The sequence below is a fragment of the Ictalurus furcatus genome, chromosome 4, assembly GCF_023375685.1.
Source record: "Ictalurus furcatus strain D&B chromosome 4, Billie_1.0, whole genome shotgun sequence".
Classification (NCBI taxonomy): Eukaryota; Metazoa; Chordata; class Actinopteri; order Siluriformes; family Ictaluridae; genus Ictalurus; species Ictalurus furcatus.
In genome coordinates this window covers 7,874,286-7,894,964 of record NC_071258.1, presented here as the reverse complement: position 1 = coordinate 7,894,964, position 20,679 = coordinate 7,874,286, and the positions used below count along the sequence as shown (strand labels likewise).

The 20,679-nt window shown below is 35.9% G+C and overlaps 1 protein-coding gene across 1 annotated transcript in view; it reads right to left on the bottom strand.

Moving 5' to 3' along the window:
• The window catches only part of myo7aa (myosin VIIAa), a 44,412-nt gene extending 35,545 nt beyond the window's left edge, over nt 1–8,867 (bottom strand). Inside the window, exons 1-6 of the mRNA XM_053622769.1 lie at nt 7,994–8,867; nt 5,786–5,899; nt 4,906–5,058; nt 2,416–2,600; nt 654–775; nt 246–388 (exon numbers count right to left, since the gene is read on the bottom strand). Of these exons, the coding sequence (XP_053478744.1) occupies nt 246–388; nt 654–775; nt 2,416–2,600; nt 4,906–5,058; nt 5,786–5,899; nt 7,994–8,098 (822 nt within the window). The 5' untranslated portion in view covers nt 8,099–8,867. The remainder of the gene's footprint in view (nt 1–245; nt 389–653; nt 776–2,415; nt 2,601–4,905; nt 5,059–5,785; nt 5,900–7,993) is intronic.
• Between the last annotated feature and the right edge of the window lie 11,812 nt (nt 8,868–20,679).

The window sequence follows — 20,679 nt, the reverse complement described above, 5'->3', positions numbered from 1 at the left end:
ATATATATATATATATATATATGTGTGTGTATATATATATATATATATATATATATATATATATATATATATACACACACACATAGAGCATATACACACACGACTACATTCTTCCTGCTTGAGGACATCACATACGATGTAGCATCACATCCACTCAGAACAGCTCTGATTTCCATACATGGATATAAATGCGCACCTCAGACAAACCGTATTAGAGTGAGGACCCCTTTATTTCACTCTTGTACCTGTCGACAGACTCGGGACTTCTCCAGCAGATATTGCTCAATTTTGGCTCCTTCTATTGCTCCTCTCTTGTTGAAATGGATATCTATGTACTTCCCAAACCGGCTTGAGTTGTCATTACGGATGGTCTTGGCATTCCCAAAGGCTGATGAAAAAGAAACAATCATTGCATCCTGCTCGAATGTATTCCATAATCCTATCAGTAATAGCTCATTGATTCTTCCAAAGATCTTTATTCCCTCTCATTCCATATTTTAGTGTGTTTCCTGCTCTAACAACCACATTTTGAACTAATGAAGGGCTTGTTGAAAAGTGGATCAAATGAATCAGGTATGTCTGAGCAGAGAAACACATTCAAATGTGCCAAACAAAAGTGTTCCAAAAAAGACTGCAGCATTAGTTTTCCTCACCCTCAAGGATGGGGTTGGCTTCCAACACCTGCTGTTCAATCCAGGAGTGTTGGCCACTGATGGCAGCCAGAAACTGCAGGATCAACTTGGTGCTCTCCGTCTTCCCTGCTCCAGACTCACCACTGCCAAATTAAACATACAAGTTAATATCATTCAAAAGACTGCTTCAGGGAAAATATCAAATTTACACACCCCCAAATGTTGTTGATCAGTCAAGACGTTTGCATCAGTTGGTGTCCAAAGTTTGCTTATGATGTTTTGCTTTGATGTCTACATAACATAAATTTTTCCTTTACAATTATGCCGTCCGACTTTGGTAGGCAGGGCTATGCTAAATTATTTTACTTTTCACTGGGGTGGTACCCAAATCCTTTGTATCTTTCATATTAGGTGTCTTTCACCTGTAAATGTATATATAGTGTACCTTTAAAATGGTACATAAGGTACACAAATGGACCATGATTACCTTTTAGAGTAAATATTTAAATATACATACTAAAGATTCAAAAAGTGTAACTTTTCAGGGTACCACCCTGACAGAGCAAATAGTTTTTTCCTGAGAGTATAGTGGCAGAATGACATCGAAAAGTGTCCAAAATGGCTGCCCTGATAACAGAACACATACCGAACAGCTACATTACCTATCAGCTCCAGTGCAAAACTAAAGATGCCAAACACCACTTGTCTTGTCTTGGCTGATCAACTACATTTGGAGTAAAGAAGGAATTGCAGAATTTTTTCATTCCATTACTCTGTATGTCAAAATCATTTGCTGTAACTAAGGGTCAAACCTTTAAATGTAAAACCCCCAAATTTCACTAACTTCATTATCTCAGAGGGCTAGGTGGTGCAAAGCAAAGGTTAATCTCTATAAATTCTCCATTTAAAAAAACAAATTCCATTTTAAATTCTGTTGAAATATAAATGATGTCTGTTGAATGACCAATGATTTTTAAAAATGTAGATGTTTGACAAAAGCTGACATTCCATTGATTTTGTTGCACAATCATGGGTCAGCATATTCACGTCCCCTATAGCTCCATAGAGTTCATATTGCACCTAGTGGTCAAAAATAGGAAGTGCAATAAGCACTAATAAAGGCACGTTGGGACAGAAATAATGCTGCCACTTGCTCTCAGGGGACTAGAGTTAATAATAGGGTTCGCAGAGTCATGATTTTTATGCCAAATTTGGCTAGTGAAAAATACTCTGTGACCCCCAAGATCTTGTTTAATAGCAGATAATCAGAATGAAATCTAATACATTTCTGCAAAAAAAGACAAAGTGTAAGTGCAGACAGTGTGTTTATGATGCACAGAACCATTTATATTGTAAGATATGTTGCAAAAATAGAGGTGAAAGGTATGTAGATAATAATGATATGAAAATGAAAATGAAGAAAATGTGTCTCCCTTTTCCAATATCCAGATGTTTTGGGCTAGTTACAGTTACCTTTTAGTGTGGTTTTTGAGATGTAGTTGGGCTAAAAATTTTGCTGAAACCAGACAAACACACCTGCTGCACTCCTCAGAACATGTTGCTAGACTGTATGCTTGATGATTCTATATTGTCGTTTCAACTGCCTTTTACAGGGTTACTAAAATATTCACTAGATAGTACCCTATAGCATAAATCAACCGTAATAGCCTCTCGACTTAATTTTATTTATGAGGTGTTATTATTATGATGATGTCGTTATTAATGTCGTACTGCTCCACCAAAATCTATGGCCACGAGGCACTGCTGCTGAAACATATCTGACCTGATGATGCAGCACTGGTCCTTGTTATTCCTCTGCATGTTAAAGTAACAGTTGTCAGCAATGGCAAAGATATGTGGAGGCATCTCTCCAATCTTCTTGTTGGTGTACAGGCGGATCTGGTCAGCTGTGTAGATGGGCAGAAGCTGATATGGGTTCACTGCCACCAGTATTGACCCTGTGTATGTCTAAAAAAGAGCAAAGTAGAATGATTAAGATCAATACTGAGAGATGGATGGTTATTCTGATGTCAGACTTCATGTTTAGATATTTCAACTAGTACTAATGACAACTTGTGGAAAGGCAGAGTGTTTGGTGCCTGGCTCTTCCCACAACCACTGCATCATGTTCTTCTCTCTAATTTCACCTTTCCTATGCCAAATACTCACTTTTTTTAAGGAATCAGATAAGATAGGAATATGAATTGGGTTGATCATGCTGCACATGCAATGTTGCCATCCTCTAGTCTCTAGTCATCTCCATTACTTCTGTGCATTAATTATAACACTTTGTTTATGTTTTTTGCTAATAAACAGGGTAGATTTCAGCAGATGAAGGTGGGACGCTGGTTTAGTTGAGTGACAAGCATTCCTAGGTATCATTAGCTTTTCTTTTCATTTCTACAACTTGATGTGCTACTGCTTAGCATGATAGATAATTACACAATACAATATTGTAACGTTGTAATTTAGATACCTAAATGCGGCACAAGTTAACTTTTCTAACATTACTATTACTACCAACAGATATCTGACATTAAGTAGCTATGATTAGCTAAGTTAGCTAGCAAGCTAACTAACATTAGGTAAACTAGTTTATAGTGTGACTAAAACCAGCAGCAATTCACTCATTAGTTAGGTATCATTATGTAAGGATGTAACGTAAACTATTTGTGCAATTAAAATTAGTAGCTAAGTTTGTTAGTAAGCTATCTAGCTTGACAGCAAATGTTATGTGCATATAAACAGTATTTAAAAGTGTTTTAAACAGTGTTAAACACTACACTGAGCCAAATAAGTAAAAATAAAAGTTACTAATAATGTCATATGGTCAAGTTTGCATTTAGATAAACAAGTTAAACTATGCTGACCCAGGTATACTTGTGAATAATGTGGGAATGTGACTGCATATTGCATAAAGAAATGATATATACATGAAGATATTTGAATGCTAATTAATGTATAGACTAATAATGTTTTTTTTTTTTTTTTTAATTGTTAACATTTTGTTACAGTGGTGGAAATAACAACCAACCATGTATGTATATGTCTGTACAATTCAGGTCTTATAGTTGTTAGCATACATTTGTATTTGACTGGTCACTTCATTTGAATGGGTTTAATTCAAAATTCAATAACTCAAAAAACAGGTTGGTCTATAAATAATTTCAACTTAAATGATGTCATTCTGATTATCAAAAACTTTACACATGACTCACTACTTCCTTGCATTAATTTCAATTCTAAATTTGCTTTCTCTATAAAATGTGGCATGAAGATGAAGCATGCATACATCACTGAATATTGCATAATGCTGAGCACATCCATGCCTATGATTACACATGAGGATGAGTAACAGCAGCTAACAGGAGTGAGCAATAGGAGGAGAGTGGATGGCTGTCTCGGTTTTCAGATATCGGTGTGACTATGTATGGGTGTCCCATTACAGCGGGACGGCACAGTCGTGTTGAAATGGAGCAGTGTAAGGCAAACACACGAACATATACGAACTATACTTACCCTGCCTCCACAGTTAGTCTTCACAGAGAGAAATGACAAAGAGAAGAAAACATAGCCAGAGGAGTTGATTAAGGCAAACCGACAAAGACCCAGTGATTAAGAGGGAGATTAAGAAATAAGAATTAAAGAGTACTCCAGGTTTGTGGGGGGTTTTTTTTGGACATTTATAACTGTCCAAAATTTATATTTATACTTTTGTATTGGAGATATGAGGCTAATGTAGCTAACTGATGAAAGGGCCTGAAATTTATAGCTAACAGATTAGCACTGTGCAAAAATATATCTGTATCATCAAAAGACATTGTTTGGCTGTACTATTTACCATTTAATCAAGGTCTTTTGTGTTAACATTTAAAGTAACATCAGTCAACTTATTGTGTATACTTACTGTGTGTATATATACACAGTATATTAAAACTAAGTTTAACATTTGTTAATGCTAATTAATGCAGCAAATATTGCTAGTTAAAGGAAGTTTTTATGCAAAGCATTAACCATTAGGCTAACCTGCTAGCTATAAGTTTCAGTTACTTGTTAGCTACATTAGCATTGGCCAAACATCCTTAAATAAAATACAAACAAAACCTGACTGTGACTGTTTTCACAGGTGGCCATGTCAGGCTTCACAGCAGAGCAAATACAAGACAAGTGTTAAAAGGAACATTAAACAAGACCTAATTGAGAATGTACTATAAATCAGCTCAATTTACTGAATAACATGGGCTCACTACAGCGAGTAAAAGAGTGCACATACATAAATGAGGTGCTCTCGGTAGCGGATGAGCAGGTTGCGGAGAATCCCAGCCTCATTCAGGTCCCCCAGGCGAATCATGTCCTCCACGCCATGGATAGAGGTGGGGTGCATTGGCTTAATGTTGGTGGCATTTTGGGGGGAGATCCAGTGTTCCTGAAAAAGAGGAGATACAGAGCTTCAACATGGCATATTCAACAGAACACGCCATTCCAAGGCCATACAGGAAATACAATTTAAAACAGAATACAGTATTTTATCAGCCATAAGGTGGGAAGATCATACAATTATCTTGATCAAGAAGATTTAGCGTACTAATGAAATACTCTTTCAAAATATCTGTAACATTTTATTTAAATAATCCATCTTACACATTTTACAGACAGTCAGCAAACCATCTATAGATTGTCCTGAACCAGCTGATCAACTGATCCTCAACAATATCACCAGTTTGTGGATGTTGATGTGTAATACATAATCTATAGAACTTTAGCTTTCACTTTATGTGGACAGTCCAGTTTATGAATGTTGATTTTTAGAGGGATATTATTATTTTATTTTATTTTAGGGATTTTTAATTTTATTATTTTTATTTTACCCATCCCCCCCCCCCATTTTCTCCGCAATTTAGTCATCTGTCAGTAACCTGTATATAAACTGTATTGAATTTCAATGGATTTCACCAAATCAACATCAATCCCTTAGCAACGTGTCCCGAAAATTTGCACTCTCATTAGCACATAGAATTTTCTTCATTAAGATCGTAGGACTTAAAAAAACTGTTTGTAACTGTTTGGAAGTTGAAACAACATGTTATGAGTGGAACATGTTATGAGTAGAACACAGTCACTGTGATGTTGTATGGTGATGATCAGTAACTCACATTGCCCTCATCATCCAGAACCTGGATTTGCCCCGAGTCACAGAGCTTCACCACCGCACCGATCGGGACCTCGAACTCCCGGCCTGTCTTCAGGTCCAACCACACATAGTCCCCCTAGAACAGGAAAGGTTATTAAAATTCACGACATGATAGTAATTAACACAATGCTGCAGTATGGGAACACAGTGACGTCACTGCACAAAGTTGTACAACCGCTTGCAAACACACAATGGATTCCTGAAAAAAGTGCTTTAGAGGGTACAGTTAGAACAGGGCTTCCCAAATCCTTTGGGCAAAACAACTCCAAACAGACATTATGAATTCTCTGTGACCCCAAGCCTTGACCATCCTACATTTCAGATTTGTAATTTCTGTAACATTACTGTAACTTACTGTAATCTTTAAATAGTTTATTATTCGAATTCAATTTCCGGCCCACGTGACTAGACATGCCGAAGTGTCCTTGGGAAATGACACTGAACCCCAAGCTGCTCCCGATGGCAAGTTAGCACCTTGCATGTCAGCTCTGCTACCATTGGTGTGTGAGAGTGTGTGTGTGTGTGTGAATGGGTGAATGAGAAACATTGTAAAGCGCTTTGTAGAACCGCGAAGCTTAAAAAAAAAAAAGTGCTATATTAAGTACAGACCATTTATCATTTATCATTCCAGCACAAAATTCAATGTTAAAAGAAAAATGTTTGTATGTCAGTAAAGAAAGCCGCATATTATGTAAGAGACCACTTTTCAGACAAAGACACAATGAAGGCTGCTGGGTTTTGCTGCAAAAATAAGAAGCAAGTGCGACCGTCAAAGTCTGCAGAAGAACCGTGGCTGGTTCTGCAAGATGCTCAATAAAACTTACAGCTCATTTCCTTATAAAACTGCACTAACTGAACCTGAGACTACTAAAAAAATTGTAAGCAAAGAATCGTCACAACAAATATTGATTTAGTTTCATTTATTACTGTTTACTGCTCTTTATAGTATTTATTTATGTAGAAACATTTAATTTCATTATTTTTGAAGGCATCTTTGCTCTACAGCATTTCTTAGCATCTGCCGAAAACGTTAGAACAGTACTGTATGCGTAACATATATACATATATATCACAAATATTCCTGACTGACATAAGTACATAAGTATGCAATTTGAGACACAATGCTAGTTTGTTTAGCGGAAGAAGATTGATGGGGTTGTCTGTTTCTATTGATGTATTGCTAGGCTAGTTCAGTGTGTCAGGATAGTGAAACAACTTTAAATTACATGCACACAGAATTTGTGTTTATAGAGTAAAATTTCTAATAATAATTTCTAAGTCCCCCTAGTTTGGGAATTCCCGAGTTAGACGGCATCAGCGCTCTGAGTGGCTTCCAGGAATTGCCAGTGTAATCAATACAGTAGGTGATGTCTTTTGAATATGGCTGTTTCCAAATCCAGCTCCTCCCCTGGAGTAAGTTGAAACCTGTAATGAAATTTTTAGTGTAATAGTTGCCTGTCATTATGCTGAAATGGGTGTAATGCAGTGTAGCACAGTGCAGGGGATCTAATGGAGTGAAAATAGTAAACGTTAAACAGTTTAAACTAAGCTTTTGCTTTTGTATTGTATACAAAATATAAAATGGTCCCTATATTACCTTATGAACTGTTTTCAGTGGCGTCCTTTGGGTTCACCTGCACTGTACATTTTACAGCAATATCACTGAGGTACATGAGTGTGGGACTGTTTTTGAATTTAGCTGTTGGTTTTATTTACCAAAATATAAACTAACTAGTAGCGTAATTGAAACCAACATGACCTGACCAGGAGGTTACTAAGGATGAATGAATGAATAAATGTGGTCATTGTTTGCCCTCCCATCTTCATATAAGACCCCTTACTTGCATACATATGAAAGTAAAAAACCTCCTGTGTGCACTACTTTTTTGTTGTACCTCATGGAATTCCAGTCCTAAAGCAAGTTAATAGTCTCAACCAGATGCTCTATGAACCTTTGTGGCAGGGTTTCTTTAAAAATAAAAATAAAGAATACTGTACCTTCTAATCGTATCTGTATGTGTGTCTATTTAGAACACATTACCTGCTCATTCTGAATAATGTTTTTGTATTTATACAAATTTATTGTATAAATATATATATAAATATATCGTAACATGCTTAATATAAAGATACACACACACACACACACACACACACACAGAGGTCGTACCGGTAGCAGAGTGGTCTGTTTGAAGACTGTGTTGACATTCCTCAACAGTGCCCACTTTGCCTGGTCATTCTGGTAGAGCTCAACATAATCCCGTCGCTTAAACATCCTCCACTGAGCAAACTCTCATCCATACATGCGGCAAAAAAGTCCTAGAGTGTTTAGCCTAGTATTCCAAATAACTCTCACAAACACACACACACTTCCTTAGCAGGTGTGTGTGCTGCAGCTGTGTGGAATAAAGACCATTTCAGCTCAGCAAGCAACCCAGCTGAAACCTGCACTAAATCCCAACGTCTTCCTCTTGCAGTGAAGTAAAAACAACAACAACAAAAAAACAGAACAGGCAGATCACAGAGGCTTCCTAGTTGAGTCCTAGTTGACCTCCGCACTTATACACACAGACACATACAAACGGTGTATTCTAGCCACTGTTCCACAGATCAGAAGAATCCAAATTTTGTCTTCTGCTTTTAAAATCACACAGTTCCTTTCTTTTTTTTCCCCTCTTAACTATATTGTTTCTGTCCCTTTCCACCATGTAAAATGTGTCCACTGGTCAAAGGCGTAGTGCTTCTCCTTCTCTGTCCTAATGGGACATTGTTAAAAAGGCGAGGATGGAGGAGTGGGTGCGGAGGTGGATCCCCTGATAATATCCAGCTTTCTAATTAATTAAATCCACTCTAGGCAAATCAATACAGGTGCAAGGAGAACCCAACACCACAACAACGCAGCTGTCACGTCCAAGAGGAGTAACATGGACACAATCCTAGCAACCAGCACCTGAATTATTCATCCAGAGAGACAAACTTTCTGTTAGATCACTCATTCTCCTTCTCCACATCCTAGGTAAATGCTAAAGAAGGCTATTAATTTTTATTTTGTTGAAAAGCTGAGGTTTCTAAATGTATACAAAATATCCAATCTTAAACACATTTCATGATTTATGTTCTGAATGAGAATAATGATAATGATAATGAGTATTTATTAATCACGTATACATTACAGCACAGTGAAATTCTTTTCTTCGCATACCCCAGCATGTTAGGAAGTTGGGGTCAGAGCGCAGGGTCAGCCATGATACAGCGCCCCTGGAGCAGAGAGGGTTAAGGGCCTTGCTCAAGGGCCCAACAGTGGCAGCTTGGCAGTTCTGGGGCTTGAACCCCCGACCTTCTAATCAGTAGCCCACAGCCTTAACCGCCAAGCTACCACTGCCCCATCATAGGGTACACTCTAAAGGTTGTGCACAACTACAACAAAAAAACCTTTTAAAATGCAAATAAGTGCTTTTTTGGCTTTTAGCTCTCATTAAATCACACCTTTATTCATTCAAGGGTCAGGAACAGTGGCCTCTGTCACTAAACACATGTGGCATCAGGCAGTAAACTATAAATCCTCCAATTAACAAGCCAATTGTTAAAGCCATTTATCAAACTGATGTAAGACTTGAGAATAAGGACTGAACTCTGCCGTCAGACGGACACGTGAAAATGATCTCGCAAGCTGCTAAGAAGGTCTTGCGGTTTCAGGAACTTGCAACGTGAGGTAAATTATTCAGGCAGTGCAGTTGATCACTATTACAGACTAACGGACTCGCATGGCGTGACACCAACACTTACGATGCTGCCCACATGGACTGTCAAGTCTACACACATACAAACAAGTAGTATGTATACAGTATGTACAGAATGTAATGTAAATGTACACTACTAGTCTAATGTTTACACACAACTGCTTATAAAAGAGTTTTCTTCATGTGTACTACTTTCTATATTATAACAATAGTGAGAGTATCAACACTAGTCAGTATCACATATGGAATTAGACAGAGACCAAGAAAAGTGTTAAACAAATAAAAAAATATATATATTTTAGTTATTTATTCTTAAGAGTGTTCTGATCAAGCTTTTCTCAACCAGTTTCATGAGGAGCTTAACCCAGGAGGTTTCCAAATAGGCTGAGCTCCTCACTTCAACTCTTAATTATTGAATGAAAACTACTTTTAAACAATTTAATTTTAAGAAAGGAATTACTCATAGAAACAAATTTTAGAAACTAATTTAAACCTTTTTCTACAATGACTGTATGTGTTATGCAATATATAGTACTGTGCAAAAATCTTTTTTTTTTGTAAATCAGTGGTTATCAAGCCTCTTCCTTGAGATCAACCTTCCTGCAGGTTTCATCTCCAACCAAACCAAAATCTAACACACCTGCTATAGATGATCAAGAACTTCTTAAGTCACTGATTATGGTTGGAGATAAAGTCTTCAGGAAGGTAGACCTCCAGGATCAGGGTTGGTGACCAATGCTGTAGAGCAAAGATGCCTTCAAAAATAATGAAATGAAAAGTTTGTACATTAAAAAATAACAATTTTCTTTAAATAAATTGTAGTCTCAGGTAGAATTAGTACAGTTTTATAAGGAAATGAGCTGTAAGTTTTATTGAGCATGATGCAGACCCAGTCACGGTTCTTCTGGAGACTTTGACTGTCGCACTTGCTTCTTATTTTTGCAGCAAAACCCAGCAGCCTTCATTATGTCTTTTTGTCTGAAAAGTGGTCTCTTACATAATATGCGGCTTTCTTTACCGACATACAAACATTTTTCATTTAATTTTATGCTGGAAAACTAATGTTTGGGAATCTAAAATGTTTAAATACTGACTCAATAATGTGGAAGTCATAAAATAAAAATCAATAACAAAGTTTGTGCAAAAAAAAAAAAGAAAAAAATAATAATTTATCCATTTTCTACTGCTTATCTACTATAACTGTACCTTATGATCAACCAATAGAGTAATATTCCTAAACAGATTATCTGGAGTAAATCAACCAAGTATATCCAAATCGTGTGATAATATCCATTTACAAAGGTCATAAATCATAAAAAAAAAATTTTTAAAGTCACTGCAGTTTGTCTGTCATGGTTAAGATAAAGTATTTTAGTATTTAAGGTCTTTTATTGAAAAACAGCTGGTCTTGGATGAGTGTAAAAGTTTATGGGATCCTTTAACCGTGTACATGACAACAGCTTGGTAAGGTAACAGGTTGCCCCCTACTGTTATCTTTCAGTCTACTTACTTCGTCATTTACAATGTTTTCTGCTGTTTCTAAGGAATGTATGAAAATATATAGATTTAATCTAGATTATAAATTATATGATTATTAATCTAGAAATCCTTTTAAACATGAAAATGTTTACTTTTATATGGCACATAACACTGCTAAAACAATACAAGGATATTTATTTTACTTGTTAAATGAGTGTGAATTGCAATTTAAATGGCATTTAATATTTGGGAAATAATTCAAATGTTCTATTTGTTGTTGTTTTTTAAAAAAAAATAATTTATTAAAAGAATAAATCATAGTATTTAGTTTGGCAAAAAATATAGGAACATCTTTATTGTATTTTGGTCGATTTTATGATTTAAATTATTTACATCACACAATTTAAACGAATGGTGTGTAAACAGGAAAAATTTCATATAAGGATTTTCCAAACAGCGAAAAGTGTATTTAATATTTTATATTAAATACACTATATATATATATATAATATATATATATATATATATATATATATATATATATATACACACACACACATATATATTAAGACTATTGGTGTGAATTAGTGTTTAAGTCTTTGATAAGTGATTAAATAAAAGCTTTTCTTGGTAGCGGACACAGGCACTGAGATCCCACTGTAGGTTATTCTTACCTGTACTTTAGTCGGGTTTCCATGCATTCCTCTATCCCATCCTTGCAAAAATGTAAACTCCATCATTGTACACTTCAATCCAAATGTCCTAAACACCTCTGTTCTGAATTGTGTCCTCAACTGTGAGTCTCAACCTGAACATCTCACACATTCTAATTTCTTCTCTATCTTCCTTCCCCTTTCAGAGACCATGAGAGGTGGATGAATCAGCTGATAGATGGGACAACTCAGGCCACTATTTGTAATTTGGTCCCCCCATAAATGCCCACATTTGGCTGGCACTGGATCTTGGTGATGAAAAGGAGACGTTGTCGGAAGCTATTAGAGCCACAGAAAGGCTGACAAGATTAAGCTCTGCATTCTGTACCAAAACAATCAGAGCCAATGGCCTGGAAAATGTCCTCCATTGTTCATATTACAAGAGCAAACCCAAAATTTGTGTGCAGATTTGCACATTTGCACAAATAAATCTGAGTAATTATGGCAGAGCTCTTCAGAGAGTGAAATTATTATGTTATTGCACAGTTATATGTAAATATGCTTTGAATGCGTATAGAAATAATATGATTATCAGGAAATAAATAGGAAAATCATTTGCATATCAGTGAATAAAAAAATCTAACAAAGAAAGAATCATTAGGATGGCCTCAGCCCATCCTTACAGACAATTCACAGTTAATAACCATACCTTGTGTTTGAACCTTGACCGCTGACCTCTAAACTGCCTTGTTGTGCAAACCCCCGCACACACAGATAATTTAATGTTTCTAAATGTGCAAAATGATTCATTTTCTCATTAGTTTCTTCATTTCAGGCTTTTGATTGCATTTCTCCAGCCCAGAAATGACCTCTGCCCCCCAGCCAAAGAAGGGACACTAAGCTCTACCCCTTTTCCTTTACTCTTTCTAGAATGAAAATCAACTTAGTGGACATTTTCAGTGAGTATAAGCAAATAAATTATGCATGTATAGACATGTTGAACCGCCAACCCTACGATTAGTGGACAACCCGCTCTACCACCTGAGCCACAGCCTCGCAAAACATTAGAAGGCTTTAAAAAAAATTACAAACTGCTCCTTTAAATGCCATATTTAAATGCGTTTGTAGCATTTCAGGATGTTTTTGCAAATGCACAAAAATTGGGGTCAAGTGCAGAAATCAGGGTAAAGCGACAGAAAGATTGAGTTATCACAAGCATTTCCAAATCAATAGGCCAATTAAACAGACACAGATCAAAATAACAAAGAACATGCGTAACACAAGAAACTACAGCTTGGTACAAAACATTACAAACATTCGACAAGGTTTGGCATTTTGCAATTTAGAGAATCCAATCCAGTAGACATGTTTTGTGTGAGGTGGGAGAACACTCAGACTACCTTTAAAGTTTATAGGAACTGATCAGCTTAGAGTTAATTAGTTAAGCATGTTGCTATTCTGAACCGCTACAGTATTTCTGGCTCATGTGTTTACTCTATTTTAAACCTAGGAAGCAGCAGGTCGTTTCGTTTTGAAAAACATTCACATATACTCTGTATTTTAGGAAAGAAGGGAACATCATGCACTACGTTACACAATCTCTATTATCCTTATCTCTTAAAGTACTTAATTAATACCCTACACACACAAAAACAGGCAATAAAACACTGTTTTCTGTGGTATTTCTGTTGCAGTTCCATTATAAAATGCTCTACAAATCTACACTGAAGACCACTGGTCTTCAAAAACACCTTCACTCAGCGCCAGGAAGGAATATTTAATCCAAAAATTGAAATGTACACCATTTTCGTGTACATCAGCTGCAATTTTATTGTTTGATGTTTGCTTCCTCAGCTATCTCTCATACTTGTGTCTATTTATACCGATGTTACACTGTTACAATTACTTAACACGGTTTCAAATAAAAGTGTAATGACTGTACACTGATAAATGGTTATCTGCAGTAACAATGTAGCTCCAGTGCAACATTAAACTGCAGACATGTTTTTGCTGATCGTGTACATTTGGGGTAATGAATGCGTTATAAGTGTATGTTGTACATGGTGTGTAAGATATTTCTGTTACCTGCTGCAGAATGACCATGGCTGTAGCCTGTGTGTTTATTTCTAGACATCAGATGTTACCATGTGAGGCCCTGAAAGAGAAAAAGCAGAGCAGATTAGTGGAAGAACAGAACAAGGCATGAGCTTTTCTACACCCATTATGCACTGTACGTAATTACTCGCAAACCATGCATGCACATGTGCACACGGACACACGTGCACTCAGTAGGGGGCGTCACAGCACTATTGTTGTGTGTTGGTTGTTTGTCATTCGAGCTGGAAGAATCAGACATCACCTCCCAACAGCTTTGTCTGGCTCATTTCCTCTGAGGCTCTTCATAGGATCTAAGTCATCACTATTCAACTGGAAAAAAACATTCAAACTGCCACTCCTTTCTCTAAATGATCGCTACATGACACTAAAACACTAAAAGATTCATTTTAGATTTATGACGGACTCATATAGACTGGAACTGCCGCCTTCTGTGTAAGACATCAGAGATGGCTTTAGAGCTGGCACTGGGAAAGGTCTTGCGAATTAGCCACACCAACATAACATGCAACAAAATATATTCTGATGCAAAAACACCCACAGACTTACTTAACATCTAAAAAGTAATAATGTTACATTAGCCCAAATATCACACTAGCAATTGTGGTACCAAGCATTGCTAATTAATAAGTAGCTAGCTTCCTCACTATATAATGTTAGCAAGGAAATGCGACAAAGTCCACAGCTTAGACAAAGACTCCAGTCCAACAAATAATAATATGGGAGAAAATGTTAAGGTATAAATTGATCGTTAAAAACAAAACATCTTGATTTTTTGCTGAAACTAGAAATGTAAGTTAGCTAGTTATTACTTTAATTTCTAGCCCTAAGTACATAATGTATTTTCTTGCTAATGTTATATAATTATGCAGCTAGCTAGCTATTAGCTAGTTATGCTTGGTTTGATGGTTGCTAGTAAGGTATTTAGTGACATTAGTTTTTATGTATGAAGTAATTCTGTGGGTGTTTTATGTAAGATATATATGACATTTTGCTGGGTAAAGTCAACAAAATTCATTCCAGTCCGGTCTGGTTATGTGACTTTGTCTAGCTTGCTTAGTTCATTCATACTGACAAAAAAAAAAAGAAATAAAAAAAAGAAGCACATCACTATCCTGGATGATTATGGTTTTCTATTCAATATTAATATCTACAGTTATAAATCAATGAATTCACCACAACTTTGGGTAATGAGATGTCACTCAGTAAATACACTATACAGTATTAAGAGATATTACTACATAAATCTGAATTAATTGTGATAAGACCCCTGCTACAGTACCCTCCACTAGTATTGGTGCCCTTGGTAAATATGAGCAAAGATGGCTGTGAAAAATTGTCTTTTTTGTTGAACCTTTTGATCTTTTGTTCAAAAAATTAACAAAAATACTCTCATGGATATCAAACAATTACAAACAAAACATAAGTTTATCAAAAAATATATTTGTTTTACAGGGCACTGTAAAAGATCAAGTCACACCAACTATCATTTTCTAACTGCCGTACTGTTGTGATGTTTACTTAAAAACATCTTGTTGATTAGTTTCCATTAGTAATGGGTCTTCCTACAAATCTGTATTTTACCTAATAGCGTTGTGACAAAAGTATAAGGTCCACATTGACACACTAGGGCTCACTAATTGGTCTGCTGTGTTAAAAAATGTCATCTTAAAATCTCTCACTTAAAGAATAGATAGGTCAACTATCTTAAAACAATATGTAGTAAGGTATTCTCAGATTTCTGACTCAAAACCTATGCAACCACTGTACTGTCAGCATCCTCTCCTTTTTCTCTCATAACAGATGTAAAATGAACATCTTACTCAATGGGAAGACAATTTAATGACCCATCCACCGGTTCCTAGTAATGTCCAGGCAGTTAATGTGGTGTGGACACGCAGGGGTGAGCAGGCTAAATGAGGAGTCATGCTCACTGTCATTAATATTTCAGTGTCTAATTAAGCCGAGAGAGTTGGACATAAAGGCCACAGAGTGCAGACCAGAGTGAAACAGATCATGCTATACTGCACGCAAAGCACAATGTATCATAGGAGCTGTTAATTTTGCACTGAATCTAGTTGTTACATTAAGACAAAACATGATAAGTTAAGAACACATCTTTCATACAACTAAATCTCTTACACTAACAGCCTTATACTTTATATGTAATGACTCAGATTTCAGATTTTAGCAGCTCATCATTACGTAATACTTTAAGCCTTCACTGGATTTGTACTTGAATTAAAACATAACATAGCACTTGCCTTTGTCATATGTCTATCAGCTGAGTGCAGAGAAAGGAAAAGAAACAGGAGGAGCTAAAAAAAAAATGCTGACAAACATAAAATGGTAAGCAGCCTAGTAGTTAATAATTGTTATGATTGCTCCTGTCACTCTGCAACACGTGAATCTGCCCCCATCAGGTTTACATTTAAAGAGTACGAGTGGTAGAGTAAGTGGCCTTGTTTTAAATGGCAAGAGAAAATGTATTCTGTGGTCTGTACACAGTAAAATCCCTCGTATTGAATTAACACCCAGAGTGTTCATTTGAGTCCAGTGGACTTATGTAAACACTGTAGGGTGTAAATTCAACACTCTGGGTGTTAAATCAACACTGGCAATTTTGCTGTGTAGAGAAATAAGAAACAGAACAGAAAAAAATTCTGGAAAAGCAACACAAAAGAAGAATGCAGCAGTTTGGTGATGTCAATGGGTCACCAGATTGATGCAGTAATTGCAAGCAAGGGATATGCTACCAAATATTAAGTGTTATTGACTTTCATTTACTTTAAGACTTATCTGTTCCTATACTTATGCTCACCTAAAAATTAGGTGGTCTGCCACCATAGGTGCCATATTGTAAGTTGTTTAACACATCTAGATGTAAATATCAGGACATGAAAGCTGAAATTCTGATCTTCTGTCTCATATTCATCTTTTGATCCCAAATCCAAGTGTCTTTAGAATACTGAAAAACAAAGGAACTGGCCTTCCCATTTCAGTACTTTCAGAGGGGACTGTAGATTAGATGGTATGACAACATAAAAATAAAACGATGTAAAATACAATGTAATAAGATGTAACTTCTTGACACATTAAATAGCTACTAATGTCAAGCATGTAGTCTGGTTAACCCAAAAAGAGTGTGGCACTGACACTATACTAAAAATGAATGAAGTAAAAATCAAATGCTATTTAAGCTGCTTCAACCAAAGTAAAAGATTAGCTCAATTCAAGAAAGTGTTGAAATGTGAAAACCTGCACTCCCACTAGCTGTACAAAGATGACAGTATAGAATTAAGCCTGCATCAGTCACATTCTGTCCTTTCATATAAAACCAAACCTGCTCAAATTTCACCCAGTCAGAGGGTTGGAGCTGATAAAAGTGGCCACTCTTTATTACACTACTCTAGATTACACTGCAAAAACTCAGCACTTGCTGTAGGGGTGAAATAATTGTTTACTAAAGAAAAGAATTAGGGAATGAGAAGAAAAAGGAAAAAGAAGGAAAATGGTTTTACAGACCTAGGAACAAATGTGATTGTGTTTAAACTCATATATTAAACACACTTGTTTTTGAGCAGGCACTGAAAAGATGTTTTTTTTTTGATTGCTCGCCATGTTAGCCAATGTTAAACTGTTTAACAGCTAGCTAGCAGCAAAAACTATTAATATTTAGGAATATGATTTAAAAATCCTCTCAGAAAACCCATAACGTGCCTAAGCAATGAAAATTATATATGAATATATGACTATGACTTAAGATCCTGTCAGAAATCCTGACGAGTTAGCTTATATTATCTAGCTAGCCTCAGCAGTCAATATTTTTAACAAATATATGATTTTAAAATGAATGTTGTACAGCTGCATGAATATGATTTGAGATCCTCTTATGTGTTAGCCCATACCTAGTCACAGCAGTTAGTATTAGAAATCTGTTATTATAATTATCCAGCTAGCTAGCCTTAGCAACAAATATTTGATCCATCTATAAATTTGAATTACGTTCCTGTCATAAATTGTTAGCTTATTAGCCATGAAGCTAGTCTTAGCAATGAATATTATATAAATTATATATTCCTTGAGAAGTTGATCCTCTCACAAATCCTGACATGCTAATTTATATTACCCAGCTAGCTAGCCTCAGCAATGACTATTATTTTTATTATAATATTACATATATTAAGTAATATATATTATATGATTTTTAATATTATAAATAATGTAAAAAATCCAGTTAGAAATTCTGTTAGGATATCCCAGCTAAAAATTTTGGTTTCCCAGAACATTCTGGGAAGGTTTGTATATGATTATAAAAATAAAACCTAAATAAAACCATTAGAAAACATTTTGTATAAGTTCTCTTTAAGTTGCTACAAAAACTTCCCTGCAATATTCTGGGAAGGTTAGTTTTTGGTTACAAAAAAAAGTAAGAACCTACAGAGAACGTTCCTAGAACATTATTATTTGGTTCCCTAAAAAATAACTAAACAGGAACCATATGCTAACCTTACGGAAGCGTTCTGTGTTTGCTGGCATATTAGCTAGCTAGCCTTAGCAATGTATGTTAGATAACTGTATGAATAAGTTCCTCTCAGAAACTGTTAGTTTATATTAGCCAGCTAGCTAGCATTAGTAGTGAATATTACCAAAATGTATTAATTTGATTTTAAATTTTCTCAGAATTGCAGTTATGGTTAGCTTATATTAGCCAGCTAGTTATCTGAATACTTAAAAATCGGAATAATTATGACTTAACGGTCCTCTCTGAAATGCTGTTAGGTTGGCTCATGTTAGCTTCCAGGCTAATAAAATCTGTTTTTAAAAAAAACAAAAAAACAACAATATTCCTATCTATGGTCTAAGGAACGCCCATTCAGAGCTGCTCACATTTTCATATACAGACTCAGAGTCTCTCCTTATGTCTCCTGCTATCTGTTAATAGATCCTGCTGATGCAAACCTCTTAGAAAACATGCAGAAACATTCCCTGAGAGAGAAACAGATATAAGTTGCAGTCATGAGAGCTTAGCTGAGACACAAAGAAGAGAGAATCTAGCTACCAAAACTATGACAATCATTCATGAGTTTAAAATACAAAACTTAAAGGTACTGGTGGAATGATATGATGATAAAACTCAATGTCGAGGTTTTCAGTGTATTACGGTATCTGCTTTCAAACTTCTTTTTTTTTTTTTTCAAAGACGATGACAATAAATACCATAAAACACTGCAGTTTTAGTATTTCTCTATTGTTAGAAGAATACATCAGCATTTTTCGATTTTCAACCTAATCGCGAAGGATGATTACCTTTGGAAAGAATTTCAATGCATTTCTCACAAAAGAACCCTGAAAAAGAACCAGGAAAAGAAATAAACTATTTACTTGAAACTCAGTAATAGTGTAAGTCTAAGGGTAGTTGTTGAATTCTGTTGATAAATGATTTTGCAAAACCTGTGTTTTTATGTTTCATTAATTCTTCAAAGTTATTGGTTGATTAAACTCAGATTCTATTTAATTCACACTTTTAGAGATGGGAATACATTTTCAGAGTGTTAGGGTTGTTTACGCATTACTAATGTCAGTGCTTTGTGGAAATTCTTTAAGTTTTGCCTGATCATACATGGACACCACATAAACTTTGAAAGTCTAAGTAACCAAAATGACTTTTTACAGAATTCAGAGTTGAGTACTTTAAGAGGAACACTCGTTTAGTATGACAATATATTAACATAATAATACTGTTTCTTCTAAGAATTTGAAGGAAAAGTGGGGTGAAATACTATATAACATCATACCATGCTATCTGAAGGCTAACAACACCCTAGTCGCCTTTTCACTCTATATTTACATCATATTGCAAGTCACTACTTAGTTCTTGTAAGGTCTTATCAAACTGGACATATCATCAATATAGAAATGTGATCATAAGCAGGAAGGGGCCATTACTTTCATACTGTAAGGAGACTAAATAATGAGAAAGCAACATACCTGAGTAAGCTTTAGGTCCAATCAGGTCCTTGGCTCTTCAGGTTACCTGAGGAACACAGGTGAGTGAAGAGGTAGGTGAGGATGATGACTGATAATGAAGAAAGTTTATATTTTCTCTTTCGATCTATGTCTCAAAAGTGATGTCTCCTCCACCACCAGCTACTGGAATTAGCAGTGCCTCTGTGCCACTGTTTTATTCTCCAACTCTGATCCCTCTTAAGGGAGGGAGGATGCAGGTCAGCCTCTGAGAGGGAGGAGGGACTCAGCAGGGGTGCTGCGCAGCATGGGAGGTAAACTGAACACCCCACCCCACCCCCACCCCCACCCATGGCTCAGAGAAATCGCTGATACAGTAGACACACATCACAAAATTATTTAAAAGCACAAATAAAACATACAAATGAAGATTCACTACCTCATAGGTACCCATCTCTCTTAGGCCATTTTTGCCTGGTGGAAAAGGTCAGGTTCCATCATGCATTCAATATCCTCACTAACTTACACATCGCTGGCTTTTACTGCGAGCAGGGAAACACACACAGGGTCATTTTCCAGCCTCTCATATCAAAACTGGGATAAATATGCATGTAATTAGCAGTTCAATTTCTTCATCGCTATGTATATACCAAATGGGTTTGTGGGTGTGTCAATCTGCCAAATAAACAATGCGTTCATTGTAAAAATAGCTAAGATCATTAATTAAACAAGAGTCCCAACTTTAAAAGGACACAAAGGCTGGAGGTACAATTGAATGGCTAACAAATGGAGAATGGAGAAACACACCATGAGCTATTCTCAGTTTTTTTTATTGTTAAGTTTTAAATCGAGTTTGATTTATTCTTACATACAATACATCCTATATATTTAAATACTGTATA